The 25,031-nt window shown below is 39.8% G+C and overlaps 1 protein-coding gene and 1 long non-coding RNA gene across 2 annotated transcripts; both read right to left on the reverse strand.

Annotated features, from left to right (window-relative positions):
* Positions 1-879: 879 nt before the first annotated feature.
* On the reverse strand, positions 880-3,602 carry LOC135677844 (uncharacterized). Its single transcript, XR_010514758.1, has 4 exons — positions 3,420-3,602; positions 2,259-2,285; positions 2,054-2,171; positions 880-1,404 (listed from the first exon to the last, which is right to left on the reverse strand). It is a non-coding gene; the product is annotated as an uncharacterized LOC135677844 (long non-coding RNA).
* A 1,516-nt stretch (positions 3,603-5,118) lies between these two features.
* LOC103989378 (calmodulin-interacting protein 111) lies at positions 5,119-24,103 on the reverse strand. Its single transcript, XM_009408205.3, has 11 exons — positions 23,662-24,103; positions 21,654-21,812; positions 20,566-21,431; positions 11,045-11,234; positions 9,385-9,592; positions 8,373-8,815; positions 7,470-7,896; positions 6,693-6,773; positions 6,369-6,559; positions 5,821-5,970; positions 5,119-5,520 (listed from the first exon to the last, which is right to left on the reverse strand). The coding sequence occupies exons 1-10, from the start codon at positions 23,980-23,982 to the stop codon at positions 5,827-5,829; spliced, it is 3,030 nt and encodes a 1,009-aa protein (XP_009406480.2). The 5' UTR covers positions 23,983-24,103; the 3' UTR covers positions 5,119-5,520; positions 5,821-5,826.
* Positions 24,104-25,031: the final 928 nt, after the last annotated feature.

Below are 25,031 nucleotides of genomic sequence, written 5' to 3' on the forward strand. Positions count from 1 at the left end.
AAGGAGAGAGTGAAGGAATTAAAGTTGTTCATAAAGGATAAATTTAAGTATTACTTTGAACCTTTAACTAGCCATTAAAGTTCATCATGAAAGCTGGAATATATGTCACCCAAAAAGAGATTTAGGAGGTATATGGATCCTAACAATTTGATAACCCATCCCCAATTTAGTTAAGTCAATGGCTTTAAAATAAGAAATTCTATAATATGATGATAATATGATGGTGAATAGTTTTAAGTGGAAGTATGAGAAGCCTATGGTGATAATTTTGTTATGAACGTAGAAGTAGTATCATCAAAATCTATCGTTTCGATTAGACCAGTAAGCGATATGTATCGATCCAAGCGTGAATTGATACACGGACCATCTCCATTTTCGATAATATGCTACGACACATTAAAATGGATTTGCTCTCACTCGTTTAAACATTTAGGGTTCATGCAAACTCGAGCTCGTCTTGCCTTTCACTATCGTCTGCTGCATCGTTGTCTTGTATCATCCACATGTATGCTTCCTCAAATTCTCCTCCTCTTCCTCACCTCTCTCTCAATTTCTCCTCTCTCCTCTTCCTCCACCATCTCATCGTCCTTTCTTTTCCTTCTCCTTCCTCTTCATCATCTCATCCTCTGCTTTCCTTTTACTTTCTCCACTGACTCCATTTTCTTCTTCTTTTTCTTCCTCTCCAAACCGTCAGTACATACGGATGTATCGTATGTCGGTACATCATTCCAAATATGGATGAATATGTGTTCTGATTCCATTAATATGTATCCTTGAATTTCAATGCATTAATATATTTTCTGATTCCAAGCCAAATATCAATTTCAGAACCCGGTATCCGAAAATAAAATTATAAGAAGCGGATAGAATACCTTTTTGTTGAATTTCTGGTTCCCGTTTGTCTTCATCGATTTGAATCCTTGCATGAATCAACCTGATGGCGCTCCAGCTTTCACCTGGAACCCCACTAATTCTTGTGTCAAGTTAGCTTTGTACAATATGGATTAACTATTGAGATGAAAAAAACATCAATTATTGTTGACAGAATGGACTCCAGTGAAGCACAAGCCCCACATCCAACAATGATCATCATGAACCTTGGCGACATGTTTGTGTGCCGCTCTTAGGTGAAGAGAAAGTAGCAGCAGAAAAAGGAGAAAAAAAAAATGTTACCCATGAAGCCATCATTTGAATCAAAACTGCACTGCCAAAAAGAAGAATATGTGCTTTTATCTCATGCAGCAGTGCAGTGTCTTCCCTTTTTTTCTTTGTTCACTGGACCTGAGAAATGAAGGGCATTTCAATGCCTATCCTTAACTTCCTTTCATTTCCCTGCTTTCTTCCTTGCATGGATTTCGGACATCGGCCTCTTTTCGTTCCAGCTTTCCAGCATTTATTGAAGGCCTAAGAAACATACAACACACATTATTACATCAGTTCAAGTTAGTGAAATTTGATGATTAGAAGAGGGGAACACAAAGCAAGTGAGATTTTTTTTTTCACACAATGAACTAGAAAAATCAGGGTTTTCAAGGATCATATGCAGAAGGCAGACCAATTCCAGATTTTCTTTTCAAACCATGAACAATTGATAAGTTCAAATTTTCTTATTTTTAGTGTAGAATTATGTGTTATTAAGAATTGTGTCATAAGTCATAGCTGGTTCAGGAACTTCTTGATAAAGAGTACTCGGTACCAAAAATACTACTGTGTTGAATGCAAGTCAAGCAAACATGCTGTGGCCTACAAATAGACGATGTGGAGAAATGGATGAAGAACCATTCTGAGAATTCAAGAAAATAGTTTTTGTGTAGATCTCATCATTATTGGTGAAACTACATTTTCAATGAGATTTACAAATTGAATCGACTGTTATCTCATGAATAGTAGATTTGCAAATATCTTTTTGATCAAGGGATGGGCAATTTGACATTTAGATTTGGTAGCTGTTTCCATATAAACCAAGATATGTGGATCGCTACCCTTCGTAATGCATACCTTGACTCTAAAATGCTACTAATGAAATGGCCATGATGAGTATATATATTCTTACCTATCATGAAGCAGATCATCACTATAAGAGAATTGCTTATCACAAGACATGATGACGTTTGGAATCTCTGATCCATCACAAGGCACTTTATGATGACTGCTTCAAATATTCAGTTAATCTGCTTTGTCCAAAAAAAAAACAGTTAGTTTTACCATTTTTTTGGGCTCAAGACAGACAAAGAAAAAATCCTTCATAAAGTTCTTACCTGGAATCTCATGTTCACTCCAGCACTCTGTATCAAATACACATCAATAATTAGAAAGCAAATTAAATAATTGGGTACTGATCCAATCTGAGTTCTTTAATCAAAGACGAATTAAACAAATGAGTGCAATCTTCAACACTAATATACCACTTTGGCTAGTTACTAGAGCATATAGCACCATCATTATTTCACCGACACCATCTGTTGCAACTGAACCTACCGATACTATTCCATTGCTACTTCTCAAGAACTAAACATGTAATGCATTAGCACTGCAGCCTAATGTATACATGTACGATCAGCAGCAACACACAGATAAGTTACTCGGGAACGAGTTAGCATTCAACAATAGATGAACATGGTGCGATTTGTAGATTTGTAGTTTAGAAACAATTGTATTTAATATGGTATATTAAACAGCAAAAATTTTACTTGATCAAAGAATGATACAAAAACTATTTTTGCATGGAAATGATTGAGATTCTCTAAATCAGTCGCCTAAGTTAATTGAAAGGTATACAAGATCCTGAATCAAGAGTGCTGAAGCAAATAAACAACCTCTTCCTTTTGTTTTGGATGCTTCCTCTCGCAAGCATCACCTAGAAACCACAAACAAAAGAGAACACTCTTCTAGCATATTGTGTATTCCACCTATTCATCTTCTACTTCTCTAGACACCCTTGAATGCAAACTCTGTAATTCCAGAGAGATATTTGGCTGATTAATATATCAGTTACCATGTGTTTCAGAGTAAAACTCTAAAAACTCAAGAAAAAAGGCAAGAAATTCAAAAATACTAAGGTCATCCCCACAAAGTTTGATACAGATGTGAATGGACAAACCAAACCTCAAGAACAAATTATACAGATGTTCACCATGTTGCTGCAGCTGCACCACTGGGCCATGCATATACGTCAAGCGGTACAAGAATGGATATGATACAGGAAACAATGATGCATTATGCAAAAACACTTTGCTCTGAGTAGTCCGATTGACGAAGTACAATCTTCTTCAACATAACATAAACGATTCTTGTTGTTCTAATTTCAATTACTTTTGCCTACGATGTAAAAGATAAATATGAATATACATCTGAGAACTGGTCGAATATTATTCTTCCTAAACAACGTTTCAGATGATTTCACGTCGAAAAATACGAACCTCAAGAAGTCCACCGACGCCTCTGTAGTTGGGCTGCTTCCGGAACCCTGAGATCGCGTCCCAATACACTCTACTGCGACCAAGTAACTCTTCACACCAGGGTTTCGATCCGCAACCCTCCTCTTAGAACTCGGCAGCTTCTGCAGTTCTTGCGGGGAACCCCACGACAGCGTCGCCAGTGACGGATCGTCGCCGTCGTCCATCGCCGAGCGGGATCACCTTCTTAGGACTTTGGAAGAGGGCTCCGTTTCGGCCCAAGCCCAAATGCTGGGGTTCATCAAGCCCATCTATGTGCTTTATTTATTTTGGCAAAATAGTAATTATAATTTAGAGCTTATAATAATTATTATTACAATTTATAGCCAAAACCAATGAGAATTCTTCCCAAGAAAAAGGCTGCGTGAGAGTAAACGAAGGCCAAAAATCCAATGAAAATAAAAAATAATAAATAAAATCAAATTCATGTTATGATCAATTGGTTGTGAAGATTTAAGGTGGAATAATAGGCAACATTTATACGTAGGTAAAGTATCATTGCTAAAAAAGGTATAATCTGAATATAAACATATTAAAAATATAATAATGATAACAAAATTATATGATCATTGCCATCATCTTACAGTTACTCAATTGTGAAAATTTGAGATAAAATAAACAATAAAATATTTCCTTCACCTCATATCCAAAGTCATTAAGCTCAAGTATCATACTTAGATTGTGTCAAATATAAATATAAATAACTTAAAATTCAAACAAAAAGAATAATACCTTATAGAATTACTACTATCATGTTGTGGTTACTTGATTGTGAAAATCTAAAGCAAATTACACACACAAAAAAATATATAGTTGAACCATAATTAACGACATTACACTCAAAATAGAAGTTCATTCTAAAAATATGTCAAACCTAAATATAAATTAAAATAGTAATAAATTATAAAATTACTATTGTCACGTTATGGTCACTTGATTGTTGCACCACCTGAGTATTTGGTATATTTTAAATATGATAATGATGAAATCATTGTTGTCGTATTATGATCCTTCGATTATGTGAATTTAAGATAATTTGGATAATAAAATATGTTGTTACACTCAAATAGCTATGTGAATAAGATATATTATTACACTAATTTATTATAATTTTATATGTTTTTCAAGTAACATATATTTAGTTAAATATTTAAATGTAACAATATTTAACTATAACGATCACGATAAATGACGTGAAACGTCAACCATCTTAGTATCCTGGAATCTCTCGGGTGAGACAGGATTGGACGGATGTTTTGAGTAACAAGGAAGATGCTGCCCCTTACTTCACTCGCTGTCTGCAGCTCATCAATGGCTTGCGCGACAAAAAAAAATGACTTATTTTGATTATTTTTGAGTGCTACGACAATCATGACAAGCGACATAAAGCGTCAATCATTGCAGCACCCTAAAACACCCCCCGGCCCCACATTTTTGAGATGGAATGCTTGCAAATATAACAAGCTTTATACTCGCAAATAATTGGTAATCTATATTGTATCACGAAACAGAGAACTTTAGCTAAACAAATATATGTTCAAGTAAAATTCATAGAAGAAAAAGAATAACAGAAATACAAATTTTGAAAGATTAAAGAGCAAGAAACATTTAACATCAGAAGAGTCTCCACTTTTGTTATCATGTTTTATGAGGTTCAAGGATGTCAAAAAGAATAAAATTAAGATGATCACAAGGCAGAGTTTTTTATAATATCTTCACTTTTAAGCCTATTTTGTACAAGCATCGTAAACTTCCACCTTTCTGGAGTCACCAAAATCTCTAACAGAGATTCCTATCAGCAAAGCTTGATTCAACGTCACCTCATGAACGCTTCCAGCCACAATAAATAAAAACCCAAAAATCACTCAAAACTTAGCAAACTAGCATGCTTAGGAAAGAATAATAGGCGTGAAAACAAATGAAACATTTTGACATTAGAACTGTGAAGTACAGGAATCTCCGGTCATACTTCACCCTCACAGGAGGAAATGCTGAAATCTGATGTCGTACTATCGGTCACACTCAAAACTTGGCTATCAACCCATGAATGATCGACAGATAAAACCTGCATTAGATTCGAAGGACACAAAGGATTTAAGCAAGCCCCGAGCTACAAAAACGACTAATGACCAGAAAAAGATTTCAAGCAAGGAAATCAGCATCATATAATAAGATCACAAACAAAAGTAACTATAATTTTTAGCTGTTTGCTTCAATTCAAACATCCATATGAGCAAGGATATCAGATCTCAAAAAGCTGGCAAAGTTCACTAAATCATTCAAATGTTATCCAATCAGAAAGGTAAGAAAGGTATTAGAAAGAAGCTTATCTCTCAACTTTTCAGAGGGATAGCAAAAACTTTACCTTTTATCATTCACCCCTAGCAGATTGATTGTCCACCAGCCTTCGAAACTGTGCTGCGAGTTCTCTGTAAAATTTGAGATCTGATGGCTGGACACGACTAATTCCAAACTTGAAATGCACCATTGATACTTCAGATATCTCCAAGCTCTCCTAATGAGGTTTCACAACATTCATGTCAGATCTTAAAAAAGACATTGCCACATCAGTTCTCACATTAATAATCTCCGTCTTGATTAAAAAAATAGATAATATAAAGAAAACATGATGAAAATTTTACATTTTTGTTTAGAAACATTGCTTGTTGCCAAATTTTAATCAAAATTGTTCCCTTTAGGACAAATTGGATTATATATTGAATTGGACTAGGTCAGATTCTTTTGGGCTTGTCACCTGCTTTTTGTCAAAAGTACAAAGAGATACTGATTGACAATATTCCTCATATACCAACTTATTATACATATATAGAAACATTACCAAGGATTCCATGCACAAGTCTGAACTTATGTCAACAATATAAAAGTTGGGATCCACGCAAGTAATTAACGTACTTCTAATGCAGCAAGAGCTGCTTCTCTGCATATTAACTTTATGTCTGCCCCAGTGTAACCTTCTGTAAGCTGAGCAAGGTCCTTGATGCTAACATCAGAACTGCAAGGCATGTTCCGCATATGGATACGGAATATATCCTCCCGATCATTTTCATCTGGTGGTTGGACATCTAATAGCCTGTCAAAACGTCCTGTTCAAACTGGCACATATTAACCAGGCATGACAAAAATAATCCAGTACCTACCAAAAGAGCCAACAACTTCAAATGGAGAAGTTAGGGACCCAATTAGCAGGAGAGACCATTAACTAAGGGAAAAAAAAACCTGGCCGTAAGAGGGCAGGGTCAATCTTGTCCGGACGATTAGTAGCTGCAATAACCGTAACACCAATTTTTTGATCCAAACCTGTGATAACAACAGTAAGCTTTTGTGAATAGGAGCTATAATAATGTCTTGCATTGAAAATGATGACAATGGATGAAACGCACAATCAAATAATATAGGGGCCCTTGTAACTAATTCAATGATAGAATAATCCTGAACAATCTTGATCCATAGTTGGCTTTCCATCCAACAGGACTGTATAATAATATTACATATAGATGATAACCTACCATACATAGATTATAATGCCCATATGAGTAAGCCAAAAATGATTACATGTAATAGAAGGATATATATACTATACAAAAGTATACTTCTAGCAACTAAAAGAACATACACAGATTGTAGTGCCCATATGAGTAAGGCAAAAATGATTAAAAAATAGCAATGTTCTGCAGCACGGGTTAGTAAATCTAAACCCACTGCAGCCCAACTAATAATCATGTACGAAAATACACCAAAAATGATAACCAACCCACTAACTTTATATCCGACAGTAGAAAATCATAATCATTTTCTACAACTGACTAACGAAGAGAAAAAGTATCTGAAAGGGAGAAGATTTCTCAATTATCTAAATTCTCTTTGTAAATGAAGTGATTTTGAGAATAGTTCCAGAGAAACAAAAGATGCAGATGAAGATATATAGATCATTATGTTTTAAGCTTCAGACTAATCCTGTTCTCAGAATTTGCTGAATAATCAACATTTACTTACCATCCATTTCCACAAGCAACTGACTCAGAACCCTGTCAGCAACCGATGTACCATCACTGTCCTGCCCACGAGTAACTGCAAGGCCATCTATTTCATCAAAGAAAACTATTGCTGGAGAGTTAGCCCTTGCCTTTGCGAACAATGATCTTACTGCTTTCTCCGATTCTCCAACCCATTTGCTAAAGAGTTCGGGACCCTTCACTGCAAGAAAGTTTAACTTTGCCTCAGAAGCTACTGCACGGGCCATCAAGGTCTTACTGCAGCCTGGGGGACCAATCATCAATAACCCCCTTGGAGGGCGAATACCCAAGCGTATAAATGCATCAGGACATATTTGTGGCCACTGGACTGCTTCAATCAATTGTCTTTTTATCATAGATTGACCACCCACATCCTCCCATCGAACCTTTGGAAGCTCAAGCATTACCTATCGGTAGAAATGGAGTGAATAATTAACTAGGCATATGTTAAATACACAAAATAATAGACGTCCTAATTAAGAAATCAGTCCTTTACAGATGTTTGCAGAAAACCACTAAAGATCATTAAATGGCATCACTTTCAAATGGAACGGAGAGAAAGTACAATTTGGATTATAACTATATCAGAGGAAGGGATTAACCAGGTTATGTACTATGTTTTGGCCTATATTAATCCATGAGATGGACACTAGATCCAGATTACGTCGATCATGGAATGCTTTATTTGCAACTTCATTAACAATACATACAAAAATAGGATGAAAGAAGGCCATACGAAAATTGGTCAAGTAGCTAACGGCTTGCAAAGACAAATATTATGGATTTCAAATACTTACAAATTACTATCAATTTTATCAATATGCAGAACACTAGCACAAGGTACAGCACTAATAGAAGATCCCAAGTAACTTCACAAAAGTACCTCGCGCATGGCACTAGGCCTCACTTTCATCTTGGCTTTCTCAAAATCTTCAATAGTCACTTTAAGCAACATTTCTGCTTCAACTTTTTGAGATTCATAAGATCCACGCTGAGATGCACCGGAACTTTCCAAATGCCTTGTAGCACTAACAGAGGCAACCTGTTCTGATGACATATTCAATGCAAATAGTGATGAAGATAGTGAATCTACTGGATCTGCAGTTTGTACATCCTCATCTTTGCGGAGTCCAGGATCACAGGTATGGCCTATGTAACGACGAAGAGCAGTCATTGCTGCCTCATTGCAAAGGGCAGATAAATCAGCACCGACGAATCCATGTGTGCCCAAAGCCAGAGATTGAATTTCCTTGAAGCTGAGAGAGTGAACTATCTCATTTAGTAGGGTGCATAGTATATCCAATCTGTGTTCAGGTGATGGAACCCCTGATGGAAAAAGTAAAGGAAAAATCATGCCAGGGATCAATTATAAAGAATCTTATTCATCATATTGAATTCAACCAAGCAACATAAACAAATGAAGGAGGTATTATCGCTTGAACAGTATGCTATTCTTGCAAGGTTCATTATCAAATTCTGACTGATGAGATTGCAAATCACATGGAATGTGTTCATGAAAGGCATATGCTTTTAGACTTTTAGTTACTTGTAACATTGAGAAAAAAACATTCTGATTATTGCAGTATTCCCTTGTTAGCTTTATCTGTAGACAGATAAAGAAAGAATTTGCAAGAACAAACTAATTATTTCCAAAAAAATAATATGTATAAACTCAATGTGAACCAATCGATCATGCAAATGGTGTGCCAAGTATATACTGATGTCTCTTGAGTCATTGATGCCAATCTCAACATTTAATCACTAAATATCTTACATCATCATCAGACTTCATCGAAGAGCCAATTCCACAACAAAAAAGTATATGGATGGACAATTACAAAAAAGTACGTGTCACAATATTGAAAGAAGGAAAAGAAGACATCATAAAAAAATACCTATTTCAATTTCACGATCCAATCTTCCAGGTCGTCTCAAGGCAGGATCAATACTGTCAGGGCGATTTGTTGTAGCAATAACAAGCACACGGTCCTTTATGTTAATCTCATCCATCAGCTTCAGAAGTGTAGCAACTATTCTAAGAGATAATTCTTCACTTCCTTCTTTTCGTGTTGGAGCAATGGCATCCAATTCATCAATAAAAACCTTAAAAACAGTAGTACTATTAATAGTACATATACAGGAGAACCAAATAACATATCTAAAAATTAAAATTACACCCTTCAGAAGCCAAACAAAAAATAATATTCTTAGACTTCATTAGAGATTCCAAGGATTAAGCAAGATGATACATCTTGGGCTTGATTGAAGATATCATCCCCATAAATAAGTTTCATTATAAGTAAAAAAATCAAAAAACAAGAAATCCTACATCAAAACAAATATGAAAATATATCTTCCTTGAAAAACGAAGATGCAATGGTTAATAATGTCTTGAATTATGCGATGTTATTTTATTCTTCCTCATGTCTATAATTTTCATTCCACTCGGGATATATAGAAAGAGAAAAAGAGATTATGATAAAAAAATCATAGGATGCTTGAATGAACCAAATTCTTTTTCCCATATTATGTGTGACTAATGTGATTGTGAGAAATAATGTTTCATTATTGTTCGTAAATTTTCATCATCCATGCACAAGAAGTGTAAAATTGTGAGACATTTATTATTTTTCTATTATCTTTCATGACTATTATCTTTCCCTTCCTCACATTTCCCTTTCCCCATTCTCAGATAATTATTTCCTTTGCCCATCAAAGATATCAGATTTTATATCAAAGCAATGTGCTATATAACATACACCCTACTTTCGTCCCTCGTGAGCAAAAAATTATGTTGGATCAGTTTGTACTTGATATGTAACTACACACCAATCCCCAATCTCCATCATATTATGAGCTTTGACCTATGCTCCCATCCGGAGGATCCAACCAATAAGAGCAAACTATCATGGAAAAAGGTCCTTTTTTCCATGACTATTTCAAAACTGAACCTTATGCTAGTTGAGCTCACATGCAACACATATTTTCATTATTCAATCACCAGCACAACTCTATACCATCAAAAGTCAAAACCAATCCTCTATGGTGTGAAGTGTGAACCATATAAGCCTACGGTCACGGCAAACACTAAATATGAGAAAATTACATCATGGACCACAAACGACTTTTTACTAAACATGTTGTATTCTAATAGTCATTGCATTATGAGAAATTTAAACAGGCTAGATCATGCTCTGTCCTAAATATCAAGTACAACCTTGCAATCAAAATCCAAGGCATTTAAGACCATCATGAAAAGAATAATCACTAAGTCTATTTAAAAAACCTTCATATAATGGACAGTGCTGTCTAATAGTGTGTAACATTGGATTTAGAGTTTAAAATAAAGGTACTTTACAAAATACAAATCTGGAAAATGGTCCATAAACCTCCAAGCATCTCAGAATTTATTCCTCCATCCAATACAATGTGTTACCAGGCAGAAAATCAGAAAAGTAGCATAAAACTCATATAGAATTAAATCATATGAAGTAATTCATGTATGAAAACAGAAAAAGAATAACAGTGTTACGGCCTACAAAAAACATAGCTAACCACAGAAGGAGCAGCTAGTTTGGCAGAATCAAAAACTTCTCGCAGTGCTTGCTCGGATTCTCCATAGTATTCACTAATGACCTCAGGCCCATTGATAGAGAAAAGGCTAGCACCAACTGAACAAGCACAAGAAGTTGCCAGTGATGTTTTTCCCGTGCCAGGAGGCCCATGAAGAAGCACCCCTTTGTACCTAAGTTAAAAACATTTATGACTAAGTAATATCAACAAATATAAACTAAGCGCTGCTCAAAATTTCTATATTTTTTAAATCATTTATCTACTGTGGGAAGAAACATGAGAGACACTATAATTAGGGTTTATTAAGCAGACATAAAATGACAACACCAAGGGTAAGGAAACAGATAGAATTTACACAGCGAAGGTGCAATGTGACAGTCAAGGTATCAAGAAAACTGACGTTTTGACAAACATCAAAATTCCAAGCACTTTAAGAAAACACAGCACATATACTCAATAATAAATTGGTAAAATTAACATCCCATTAAGTGGATCAGCTATAGAGCATAACTGAAAAATAAACAGAAAATGCTCCATAGAGAACTGACAAATTCCATGATTGATTAACAAGGTGAATATTCCGAACTCTGAAGGAGGTGTCAATTTTCCAAGCAAAGGTAAATTAGGTAACAGTAACTAGCTCAAGACCCTACAATGTTAGTTGGCAAGTAGAAAGCTTTGCCTTACTTTTTGCACTTCAAACTCATGCAAATTCAAAGATCCCTCTTAAGAGAAGAGAGTGAAAAAACTAGTCATAGTAAGTAATCTCATCTTGAAAGCACAAATAAACTAACAAAATGGACCCCCAAATTTGGAAGCTATTTAAACAAATAGAAATAAAACAATAATAAACAGAACTTACTACCACAAATTATCATAAAGAGACTTGTATTTCATGGTTTCCATTAGAAATTTCTCATTTGACTAAATATAGACATTAACAAGTCCTAACAAGTGAACTTCATTTCTCGCCAATAGCACATAATATATCTAAATCTTCCACATATCTCTTTTGTCCAAAATTTTTAACTGATCTTAGGAAGAATCCATTGGCTAGAAAAAAGATAGGAAGTTTACTAAACTTATGAAAGCTTCATTAAAAAATATGATATGCTTTGCCTTGAAAAAAGATATAAATATCAATTTTCTGATTGTGAACAAAATGGATCAGTGATCAGTTATTTTGTCTTCATTTTTATATATTTTTCATATTAGGAATTAAAATATGATTAATAAAACAAAAAGTTATCTAACTTTACTTACCACAAGCTCGATCTTCACTACATTATCGAAAAACTATATAGCTGAAAGTAACACTCTTCAAAAAAAAAGTAACATCCTTCATGATGAGCAGTTAAGAGATGCAATTTCTTTACCTATTATCATCTCTCATGATATGTAAATACGTACTCTTAACCAAGGTATGTAATACCGTACCGTACCGGTGTTTCGAGGTTGGCTCGATATGATACGGTACCGGTGTACCGAGCGGTACACCCTAGTGTACCGAATAATTTTACATATTTTTTATTATTGTAGACTGTAGCACTGCTACAGTGTAATTCTGTAGCACTGCTACAGTGTAATGCTGTAGCACTGTAGCGATACCGGGCGGTCGACGTACCGGTATATCGTCGGACCAGTACGTACCGCCCGTACCGGGCGGTACCATTCTGTCACGAACGGTCGTCGCGCACCCGCAACAACTCCGTTCGTCGCTCACACCCGCTTGTACAGCTGCTTGACAGCAGGTTTTCTTATGGTTTTGGGTCATTTTGCTTGTAAATATGTAAGTTCGAACAAGCTGCAGCGCTGCAATACGACCGCTCACCGAACCGAGCAAAACAGCCCCAAAACAGCCCAAATCAGCCCCGTTTTCGCGTGCCACGGGTTCGCGCGGCGAACTGTCTCGTCAAAGCAAAATGTCAGCCATCTCAGACCCCAGGAACCCCCCAGGTGGCACCGGGCTGGATGGGGCTTCGGTTATATACCGGGCGTTGAACACTCTTTCGCAAGTTCGCACGTGACCTTTACGGGAACTTAGTGTTGCGCCTGGGACCAGGTGAGCGGCTGTTTGTGGGCTTGCAGCTGTTCGTTCATCCTTGAAAGCCTTGTTTTCCTCCCTCATCCTCTTTTCTCTTGTGCACACAAGGTGTTTGACGATTTGCTTGTAAAGCTTCCCTTTTCGCGAGACTTCGGGACTTGTCCGTTGCTCGTTCTTTCGATCTAACTTTCTTTCTCTTTTACAGGTCCTTCGGGACCTGCGAGAGGTTACAAAGTGGCTGATCCTTGCGGAGCAAGATCGCAAGGGCGAAGCGCGACTTGGGCAACGCAAGCTAAGTTCGCGTCTTTGACGCACGGGTGACCCGCGACTTTGGCAACGCACGCTAGCTTCGAGTCTTTGGCCGCAAGGGTGCCTCACGCCTTAGGCAATTCCAGCTAAGGTCGTGACATTGTGGTATCAGAGCGGGCAAGCTCTTCGATCGAACAGCGAACGAACTTCGCAACTTCGCCATGGCAAAGCATCGTGGCGAATCAAGCAAGACGGGGCAAGCCGGAACCTTGCCCCAAGCAGCCGCAGGTGGGCTGCATGTGCACACTCGCTCTCATGCTGTTGGAGCCGCTCACGACGATCGCGGCAGCGAACAGGATGAGCGAGAAGTTGGCAACTCTCCGCGAGCGGAGGTAGCGCAATCTGGTGCGCTAACGGGGAAAAAGAGTCATAAGGAGAGACTCACGACGGCGGAAACCCGCCTAGATGTTCTGGAAACGAGCATGGAGGAACTCTACCATGGCCAACAAAGGCTTGTTGGGGTAGAGAGCTCGCAAGAGGAAGCGGAGTCCAGGATCGACAAGGTCGAGGCCCTAGTCGACCGACTGTCTAATGACACCAAGGACTCCGTGCTACACTTACAGGATGTTGTGGCGGAACTCACGGCAAAGGTGGCTATGCTCACAAGAACGCTAAATGCGGGAGGAGGCAACACCCGCGTTGCACCGCCACAAAACTTGAGGGCACCTGAGCCCCATGGATATGGAGGGGCCAGAGATGCCAAGGAGCTCGAGAACTTTCTGTTCGATATGGAACAATACTTCCGAGCTACGAGGCCCGATTCTGAAGATACCAAAGTTTCGATAGCAACAATGTATCTGAATGGAGATGCGAAACTTTGGTGGCGAACTCGTTGGGAGGAGATCCAACAAGGTCGGTGTCGAGTCGACACATGGGAAGACTTGAAGCGGGAGTTGAGAACTCAGTTTCTACCGGAGAACACAGAGTTCGTCGCGAGAAGGAAGTTGAGACAACTCCGCCAAAGTACTACCATCCGAGACTATGTGAAGCAGTTTTCTGCACTGATGCTGGACATACAGGACATGTCCGAGAAGGACAAGTTGTTCAGCTTCCTTGATGGTTTGAAACCATGGGCTCAACAGGAGCTGAATCGAAGGAATGTTACCGACGTGGTCGGGGCAATTGCAGCTGCAGAAAGGCTCACTGACTTCGTTTCCTCTGAAGACCCAGCGAGAAGGAAACAATCTTCAAACAATCGCCCTCCAAAACATTCTCGAGGGAAGGAGCTCGGGGGCGAACAGAAGAAGAAGAGCTCCCACAAAGGGCCGAACCCGAAAGGCAAGGTCTCAAAACCTGGAGGATGCTTCTTGTGCGGAGGACCGCACATGGTAAGGGAGTGCCCACAAAAACAGGCACTCAATGCATTAACGGCTTCCATCCACCCTCCCCGATCAGACAAGGGCAAAGCTGTTGCGCTTAGCTCAAGCAGTTCTGAATCCAGCAGCGACGATGAGGAGTCGCAAGGACCCCGAATGGGAGCAATGCGTTTGTTGAACGCTATGCGGGGTCAAGTGGGGGAGAACATGAAGACCAAGGCACAAAAAGCAGGAAGTAGTGAACTGATGTATGTGGACATCAAGCTGAATGGCCAAATGACCCGTGCAATGGTGGACACGGGCGCTACCCACAACTTCATAGCCGATCGCGAAGCACAACGACTTGGGTTGACATTGGAGAAGAGCCCAAGCCGAATGAAGGCGGTGAACTCGGAGGCCAGGCGAATCTCCGGGTTGGCGAAGGGAGTTCCCATCAAGATCGGGACATGGAGCGGGAACACCAACATGATGGCCGTGCCACTGGACGACTTCCAAGTGATTCTTGGAATGGAGTTTATGCACGCGGCGAAGTTGGTGCCGATGCCGTTCTTGAATTCCCTATGTATGATGGGAGGTGAAGACCCCTGCGTGGTTCCCGTCTCTCGGAGAGGAACAAAGGGGCCCCAACACATTTCGGCCTTACAATTGAAGAAAGGGGTACGAAAGGGCGAACTGACATTTGTGGCTGCTATGAAGCTAGAGCCACTCAACGAAGAGGCCATTCAAGAACCTGCTGTGGTGGCGAACGTCCTGAAGGAGTTCAAAGACGTTATGCCACCCGAGTTGCCGAAAACTCTTCCACCACGCAGAGGCATGGATCACAGTATCGAGCTGGAGCCAGGAGTGAAGCCTCCAGCGAGACCACCCTACCGCATGCCCCCGCCAGAGTTGGCAGAACTCAGGAAGCAGTTAGGTGAACTGCTAAGCGGTGGTCTCATCCGCAGCTCAAAAGCACCTTTCGGAGCTCCAGTTCTCTTCCAGAAGAAACAAGATGGGAGTCTCCGATTATGCGTCGACTACAGAGCCCTCAACAAAGTAACAGTGAAGAACAAGTATCCCATCCCGCTCATTGCGGACTTGTTCGATCAATTGGGCAAGGCGAAGTATTTCTCGAAACTCGACCTTCGATCGGGATATTGGCAGGTGTGCATTGCTGAAGGCGACGAAGCAAAGACAACTTGCGTGACCAGATATGGAGCGTTTGAGTTCTTGGTGATGCCTTTCGGCTTAACCAACGCTCCGACCACATTCTGTACTCTCATGAACCAGCTATTCAAGGAGTATTTGGATAAGTTCGTGGTCGTCTACTTGGACGATATCGTCGTTTACAGCCAAACGCTCGAGGAGCACGTCAAGCACCTTCGGACAATTTTCAAGGTTCTCAGGGAGAACACGTTGTTCGTAAAAAGGGAGAAATGCTACTTTGCTCAAACTGAGATCCTATTCTTGGGGCATCAAATCGGTGATGGCTCCATTCGGATGGATAAGTCGAAGGTGCAAGCAGTGGCGGAATGGCGAACTCCAAAGAAGGTGCCAGAGTTGAGATCCTTCCTTGGTTTCGTCAACTACTACCGACGCTTCATTGCGGGATATTCGAAGCGGGCAACCCCACTGACGGAGTTGCTGAAGAAGGAGCAGCCTTGGAAGTGGTCTGACAAATATGAGATAGCATTCCAAGATCTGAAGGCTGCTGTTCTAGAAGAACCAGTGCTCAAATTGCCAAACTATGGAGAACCCTTTGAAGTCCATACAGATGCTTCGGACTTTGCTATTGGTGGAGTACTCATGCAAGAAGGTCATCCGGTGGCCTACGAGAGCCGCAAGCTCAACGAGACCGAGAGGCGGTATCCAGTGCATGAGAAGGAGATGACAGCGGTGATCCACTGCCTACGAGTTTGGCGACACTACCTCCTCAGGTCGCGATTTGTGCTGAGGACAGACAACATCGCCCTGAGCTATTTCCAAACTCAGAAGAAGCTCTCCCCAAAGCAGGCACGGTGGCAGGACTTCCTGGCTGAATTTGACATGGCAATGGAGTACAAGCCCGGGAAGGCGAATGTCGTGGCCGATGCGCTGAGTCGGAAAGTGGAACGCGTGAATGCTGCACAACTGGAGGGCAGAGGCCAAGCGAGTCAGTTACACTCCAACTTCCTTTCCCGAATCAGAGATGGACTGTATAGTGATCCCCAGGTAGTTATCCTGATGCAGCTCATCAAAGAAGGCAAGGCACGACGATTCTGGGTCCAGGAGGGACTTGTTTACACAAAAGGGAATATGGTTTATGTTCCCCGAGTGGACAATTTAAGGCGTGAACTCTTAAAAGAGTGTCACGATTCCCTTTGGGCTGGACACCCCGGCATTCATAGAACGTTGGCTCTCGTGGAGAGGGCCTTCTACTGGCCAAAGATGGGGACTGATGTGGAGGAGTATGTTCGAACGTGCCTTACTTGCCAACAAGACAAGGTGGAGCAGCGGAAGCCGGTGGGACTTTTGGAGTCGTTGCCCGTACCAGAAAGGCCATGGGAGAGCATTTCCTTAGACTTCATATCAAGCTTGCCACCTGTAGGGGGACTCGGATCGATACTCGTGGTAGTCGATCGGTTTTCGAAGTATGCAACTTTCATTGCTGCTCCCCTACACTGTTCAGCAGAAGAGGCGGCCAGACTGATGATGAGAGACATAGTGAAGTATTGGGGAGTCCCACACAATATCATCAGTGATCGAGACGCACGATTTCTGGGACGATTCTGGACCGAGCTATTCAAATTGTTGGGGTCAAAGTTATACTTCTCTACAAGCCTCCACCCCCAAACGGATGGTCAGACTGAAAGAATAAATTCGCTCTTGGAACAGTATCTTCGGCACTACGTGAGTGCCAATCAACGAGATTGGGTGAAGCTGTTGGACATTGCCCAATTCTCCTACAACTTGCAGCGGAGCTCTGCATCCAACAAAAGCCCCTTCGAAATTATCACAGGACAACAACCGTCGACTCCGCACACCATGGCAATTGGGTATACTGGAAGTAGTCCTTCAGCCTATCATTTCGCAAAGGAGTGGCATCGAAATGCAGATATTGCGCGGGCTTACTTAGAGAAGGCGGCAAAGAAGATGAAGAAGTGGGCTGACTTGGGAAGGCGACCGCAAGAGTTCAAAGTTGGCGATGTGGTGTTGGTAAAGCTCCAACCGGCATCCCTCCAATTCTTCAGGAACAGAGTTCACAAAGGATTGGTGCGTAAGTATGAAGGGCCCTTCCCAATTATCAGCAGGGTAGGCAATGTTTCTTACAGGTTACAGCTGCCGGCGTGGTTCAAAATTCACAACGTTCTTCACGCCAGCAACCTGAAGGCCTACCATTCGGATCCGCAAGATGCTTCTCGAAGTGTTCCAACTCGGCTACCTCCCATCACAGCCTCCTACGAGAAGCGAGTGGAAACCATTCTGGCGGATCGCAAGATAAAGCTACCCAACGGAACGGAGCAGACAGAGTACTTGGTGAAGTGGCGAAAGCTTCCCCGAACTGAAGCCAGTTGGGAGCCTGAAGACGCCCTGCGACATGAAGAAGAAGTCATCAACAACTACCAACAAGCGTCGACGAGGGCGTCGACAGTTTAAGTGGGGGAGAATGTCGCGAACGGTCGTCGCGCACCCGCAACAACTCCGTTCAACGATCCGTTCGTCGCTCACACCCGCTTGTACAGCTGCTTGACAGCAGGTTTTCTTATGGTTTTGGGTCATTTTGCTTATAAATATGTAAGTTCGAACAAGCTGCAGCGCTGCAATGCGACCGCTCACCGAACCGAGCAAAACAACCCCAAAACAGCCCAAATTAGCCCCGTTTTCGCGTGCCACGGGTTCGCGCGGCGAACTGTCTCGTCAAAGCAAAATGTCAGCCATCTCAGACCCCAGGAACCCCCCAGGTGGCACCGGGCTGGATGGGGCTTCGGTTATATACCGGGCGTTGAACACTCTTTCGCAAGTTCGCACGTGACCTTTACGGGAACTTGGTGTTGCGCTTGGGACCAGGTGAGCGGCTGTTTGTGGGCTTGCAGCTGTTCGTTCATCCTTGAAAGCCTTGTTTTCCTCCCTCATCCTCTTTTCTCTTGTGCACACAAGGTGTTCGACGATTTGCTTGTAAAGCTTCCCTTTTCGCGAGACTTCGGGACTTGTCCGTTGCTCGTTCTTTCGATCTAACTTTCTTTCTCTTTTACAGGTCCTTCGGGACCTGCGAGAGGTTACAAAGTGGCTGATCCTTGCGGAGCAAGATCGCAAGGGCGAAGCGCGACTTGGGCAACGCAAGCTAAGTTCGCGTCTTTGCCGCACGGGTGACCCGCGACTTTGGCAACGCACGCTAGCTTCGAGTCTTTGGCCGCAAGGGTGCCTCACGCCTTAGGCAATTCCAGCTAAGGTCGTGACAATTCGGTACTGCATACTATGCTCTTAACCATAGTTTGCAATACCATACCATACCGCTCGGTTTGGGCGATATATATCGGTACGGGTGGTACATTAGTGCACCTTAGTGTACCATGTGCCGGTACGCTCGGTACAAATCGGTACAGCTCGGTATGTACTATATTGATGGCTGATCGATACATCAGTACGGTACAATATTCAGAACCTTGCTCTTAACAATGAACACAACAATACATGTGATACTTCAACATATATATAATTTAAATACCTCTTAGTGTGTATCCATTTCACTATGTTTCTAAGAATTAATACACTGGTCTATCCTCATCATGTGTTAGTAAAATCCTATATGCATATTCATGTTCCACAAATGATAAGCCAGTGAAGACAATTGACTAAATCAAGATGAACTACAAGGAATGCTAATGCTACAAGGACCAAATAAAAGGGTAGCCCAATGCATGAGGCTCCTATATGTTATGTAAGGAGCATCATAAACATGACACCAAGGCTCACCCTTTAGAAAAAGAACACTAAACTTTTTTAAAAAAAAGTTTATAGCCTAGATTTAATATTCAAAATGGGAAAAGGTGACAGTTGTGAATATAACACACTCTAAGTAAATGCAAGATATACAATCATATTGCTAGACAAAAAAGCATCACTTCTAGCATATCGAAGAGGATGAGATGATACTGTATAAAATAAGAAGAAGCTAAATTTTGGACGTCCTAGGCGTCCAAGTGATGCCAACATAAAATTGATGCAATTCATGGCAAACACAAAGCAAATCACTGAGTGTAGCTTCCAACCAAAACTAGAGCAAAATAAAGAACCAACAGGTATACATGTGTACTTCATTTTTTTATATGATATATTTAAAAAAAAAAACTTGTGAATCAATAACTTGCTGCCACAAATAACAAGGCTAATTTGTATATAGGACAAAACTAAAGAAGGGAAAACATGTTACAAACAGAAAAACACAAACATTAAGCCGTCAAAGTGTACAAATAAACTTCAAGTAATATGTCCATTTACATCCCATATATTCCAAAAAAGGCGTATGATGATGAGTAGTCAAAGACATGTCACGAAATCAAAAATTAAGATCATATGTTCTGATAACTATATTGCAATCACATTAGAAAGAGTATTCAAAGCAACAGATGAAATGTATCTCTGTGATAATTATCAATACTTGAACTAATTCATTGTTTTCTTTTGACAAGAATTTTATGCTTTTTAGATCCAACTAGAGATATAATCATGGACATTTAAGATACTTGAACATTAAATTTCTACACAAACGTCAGTGAACTTTTATGTAACAGCAATAAAGCATGTTAATTATAGAAAAGCAATTACAAAACCGGGAATGGATTTAGAGAATTGACACAAAGGTTTGGAATGAAGACCTAGGAAGAGAATCCTGATCATCCAGTGAGAACAAGATAATTTCTTTTAATGCTGCAAACTCCTTGGATAAGCCACCCAATTTTGGAACATTTTCCTTATCAAAAACTACTGTACTTCTTTCTTGCTCATTCATGAAACCTACTTCATTTGAGGATTCCTGCTTTGAAGATGTTGAATAAAACAAATGCACTTTTGTTGTTGTATTAACAATTATTACAGCATCCAGCTGATCTAAAGGTCTAGATATCAGTATCTCATCAGGCTGCAAAACCGTCTTCTCAGAATCCAGTTCTTTGCCAGCCAATAGCATATCAGCACCTTCCACCAGGAAAGTACAGATTTGTCCACATATTGGAACGCTCACAGAGTTTCCCTTCAGCAAATGACGGCCACAAAGCCACCGGCCAGAATATATCTGGAGTAACTCCTTAATTTTCTCATCTGCTAATGCCAACTTTAGAAAAGACACATCCAAGCAAGAAGGTGAATCTAAAGTTGGTAGAAGATTATGAGATTTTCTCAAGTACATCGGAGAGTCAGCGGTTGTAGCAAGTTTTCTTTGATGAGATGGAGTCTGTGGTGATGCAACCTCACCATTTCTGGTCAAAAGACAAAGTGAGCTCAAACCAGAATTACTGGTTGATTGTTCTTTGTTGCAACTATTTAGTCCAGCCTTAGACACCACCAGATTTAGGTAAAGGTCCTTGCATTGACACAAGCACGAAGGAGCAACACTATCAGAATTGTTTAAAGAATGTGGTATAGAGAATTTTTCAATAGGGCAAATAAATACTGCCCTACCCAGATCAGGAGAGCCAATGGTGCATGAAAGACCCCATGACAGTCTTACTCCATCCTTAAGAACCTGCAAAAATTAATGAAGTTTATTATTGTATAAATTGCAAACAGAGATAGCTTTTAAAAATGATTTGCACAAAACAGCAACTTAAAATTGGGAATAGGATTAATCAAGAAAAAAAGCCTCAAATAAAAATGGAACATAACCAATTTGGTATATTATATCATACATGACAAATGGTAAGTAGGAAAATTTGCTGAAAGATATATGATAGTAGAAACAGAATACCTTGAGAGATGGAAATACAGATGCAATTGCAAAATAACTTCCTGGTCTGTTGGCCATATAGCCATCAACATCCGAGCCAAAATGTGGAGCACATTCCTCAGCTAAAGTATTAAGTGGGAAGTTGTTAAGATATGCTTTGCCTGAGGCAGGAAATGATACCTGTCAACAAAGTAACACTATCATTATTCAACGTGAAAGACTTCAAAGACAAAACAACCAATTTTTTTTTAATAATTACTGTGCTGGCATGTAACATACCACCCAGCATCAACAGTACATGTGACAGATGATTCAAAGTTTCAAACCAATATATGGAACTACACTAACAGAAAAGAAGATGATACAAATATCATGACAAAGTCCATTAGTGGAAAGAAGCAACAGAAATGCTTAGTGGATAATTTTTTTTATTTTATTGCAAGATACCATTCCATTGCAATCTTTGAGCCCCAAATCCATTTGCAAATTTTAGATGCAAAATATGTATAAATGTGTTAACATGCGCAAAAATAGGTTACCTAGCAAGACCAAAACCCTAAACCTTAAACCCTAATTCCAAAACCAAAAAAATTGAACAGTAGAAGACTTAACATACAATAACTTGTTACGGTTGATAATATAAGATAAAATTACTAGGAACAACATGAACTATGTCACGACCAAAGTGAGAATATGGGATAGAATGGCAAAGTGTAATTGCAAAGTGAACTAAAAGGGCATATGCATAAGGTATTGCCACTAAAAGTAGCATATTTTTAGCCCTTTTAAGCTCAGATGTGAAATACATTCAAACAACAATGCCAAGAATGCTTTGCATGAATATTACAGCTAATCAATTCAGTGCATTCAGTTTACACGTGTGCAGTGCAGCCTGTTTATTCTTCCAAAAAGATTATAAAGTATATAAAATTTGCAGAAATTCATCTGGAATGATATGTAATCAAAAGCTAGAGAGATGCTTATATAGAAAAGATCAGGGGTAATTTGGAGTTAAAAATATGGAATTATGGAAGCTTTTTGAAATGGAAACAATGTGCGACTCAGTGATCGAAGAACATACAATAGTGACTTAATTGTGAATAAAACATAGTTCTTCCTTAACCTGAAAATGTGGAACAGCACATAGTATGCAATTACATTCTGTCTTATGATGATAAAAAAATATGGCTCCCTTCATAAAATTCAATTTCGCATTAAGACAGTGAGTTCATGTATTATACAGAGAGAAAAGAACAAAGACTGGTACAGGATTCGTTTAGAGGGGAAAAAATCCCTGAACATTATCCTGCAATTAGGAATTTAAAACAGATTGTAAACAAGAGAAAGGATGTTGCAGAAAGTTTGTTCAGCAATCAGTATAATGCTTTTTCTGGAAGGGAAAGCTGATTAAGATACCGATAGATTATAGAACTGTCACTCATTCGGCATTTGAGTTTCAAGTTTCAAATAAAGTGTGGAATGAGTTGCAGTGATTTTGTAAGACCAACACAGATGTGGGGTTCTACAAAATAAGAAATTTATTGGTATACAATGGCAGTGGGAATCTGTGGTACCTTCCTTCAGGGTAGCATGCTTATTTTGTTTATAATATGTGGACTGAAATGAATAAGCGGTGTTTTGGAAACAAGCTATTTTTGAAGGAATGTTGGTCAGGAAAATTAGAGATGATGTCAAGGCTGAATTTGATTTTGCTTTAGATAATTTTGAAGGAGTGATGGAAAATTGGAACTTTACCTACTTGTTCCTAGCATTACAATAGCTTTCTTTTTATCGTTATGAAGGCTGTCACTAATATAACTACTAGTTCTTCAGTATTAAACTTTGTGCCAATGCTGTTTTTAGCGCTTTATGTCTTGTATCTTGGAGCTAAAACGGAAAAAATAGACAGAATTGTTGAATCAAGCTCTCTAATCATTTTTTAGTGTAAAGATTCCACATAAAAGCATATGGAAATTACAACTAAATGCGCTTTAAAATAATAAGTAAACACATAAGTTCCGTACAGTACCGAGACGATAGAACCAGGGGCGATGGAGGTAGAGATCATGGCGGCCGAGGACAGCCAGACCCTAGCATGGCTTCCGTTGGAGGGCGACGACTCCGTCTCGGTGATCCGTCCGCAGAAGGTACGGTCTTCGGATATTAGGGCGGGGAACTTGGCCGCAGCCGCGGCGAGGAGACGGCGATGAACAGCTTCGTCGTCGTCGCCAGCCGGAGACCCTCGGGATGGATCCATCGGCGTCCCGGGGAAGAGAGGAGAGCGGTCGGAAGGAGAGGCCATGGCAACCGGCACTGAAGCCCTCGCCGACTTCTTCCCCTTCGGAGGCATCTCCGGAAACAACAGCAAGGCAGCGACTTGCTTCGTCGTACTTCACTCTACGACGCCTCGGCGTTGTATGCGACCGCGGCGGCGGTTTGAAGAAGGCAGAAGCGTCGCGCTGCTGGGGAAGCGGCGTGGGGCTCCGTATCATGTGAGACGATGGTTTGTATGAGATGGGATCATCTCCAAGATAGATACATGCAACTCCCTCTCCAATTCCTTCATCTCCAATCTCCTCCGCTCCTATCGAACATCAAAACCGTTCGATCATGTATACCCCATCTGGATTAATCTTATCCACTCATGGGATTAATCTTTCATCAGCTTCTGCAATATGAATTGGAAAAGATCCCAATTCACTGAGAAGCCCACTATATTATTCTTTTTCCCCGCTTAACAAGTAATTGCAAATGCCATATATTTTGGACGATTTACCTTAAAAACTCCAAATTTCGAACTTTTTACTTAATCCTCTCTTTTCTTTTTTTCTAATTTTACTACATATATATCATTAATTATTACTTAATCCTCTCTTTTGTTTTTAAAATTTTATTACATAGTATAATAATTTTTTATTACATAGTATAATTAATTCCAAAAACAATTCTTAAAGGTTAAATGGTCTGCCATATAATAAATAACCTATATAAAAAAAATGAACTGGCTTAACGAGTGAATTGATTTCATCTAACAGTATAATTCAATTCGAAATCATAGAAATTAAATAAAAAATCGTAAGGGGGTGTGACAAATGAAAATATATGCTCTAAATCTTTCAAATCATTTATGCACGGCCTATGAGTCTAGTTTCCAATAAATTAAGTAAGATGATATTAAAAGATAAAAATAAACGGTCTATGTTTTATAGATTTCATAAGGTAAGTTGAAATAATAGTTTAGATAGACAAATAGACTCTAAATTTATCGATCTTAGTGTCAAAAGAAGGAGTTATGAGTCTATTTTCGAATCAGTTTAGTTTCTCCTAAATCCAAAATCTATACAGAAAGTTATGACTAGAACAATACAGAAATATTAAATCTTTAAAAAATTTCAGATT

The sequence above is a fragment of the Musa acuminata genome, chromosome BXJ1-6 (genome assembly GCF_036884655.1).
Source record: "Musa acuminata AAA Group cultivar baxijiao chromosome BXJ1-6, Cavendish_Baxijiao_AAA, whole genome shotgun sequence".
Classification (NCBI taxonomy): domain Eukaryota; kingdom Viridiplantae; phylum Streptophyta; class Magnoliopsida; order Zingiberales; family Musaceae; genus Musa; species Musa acuminata.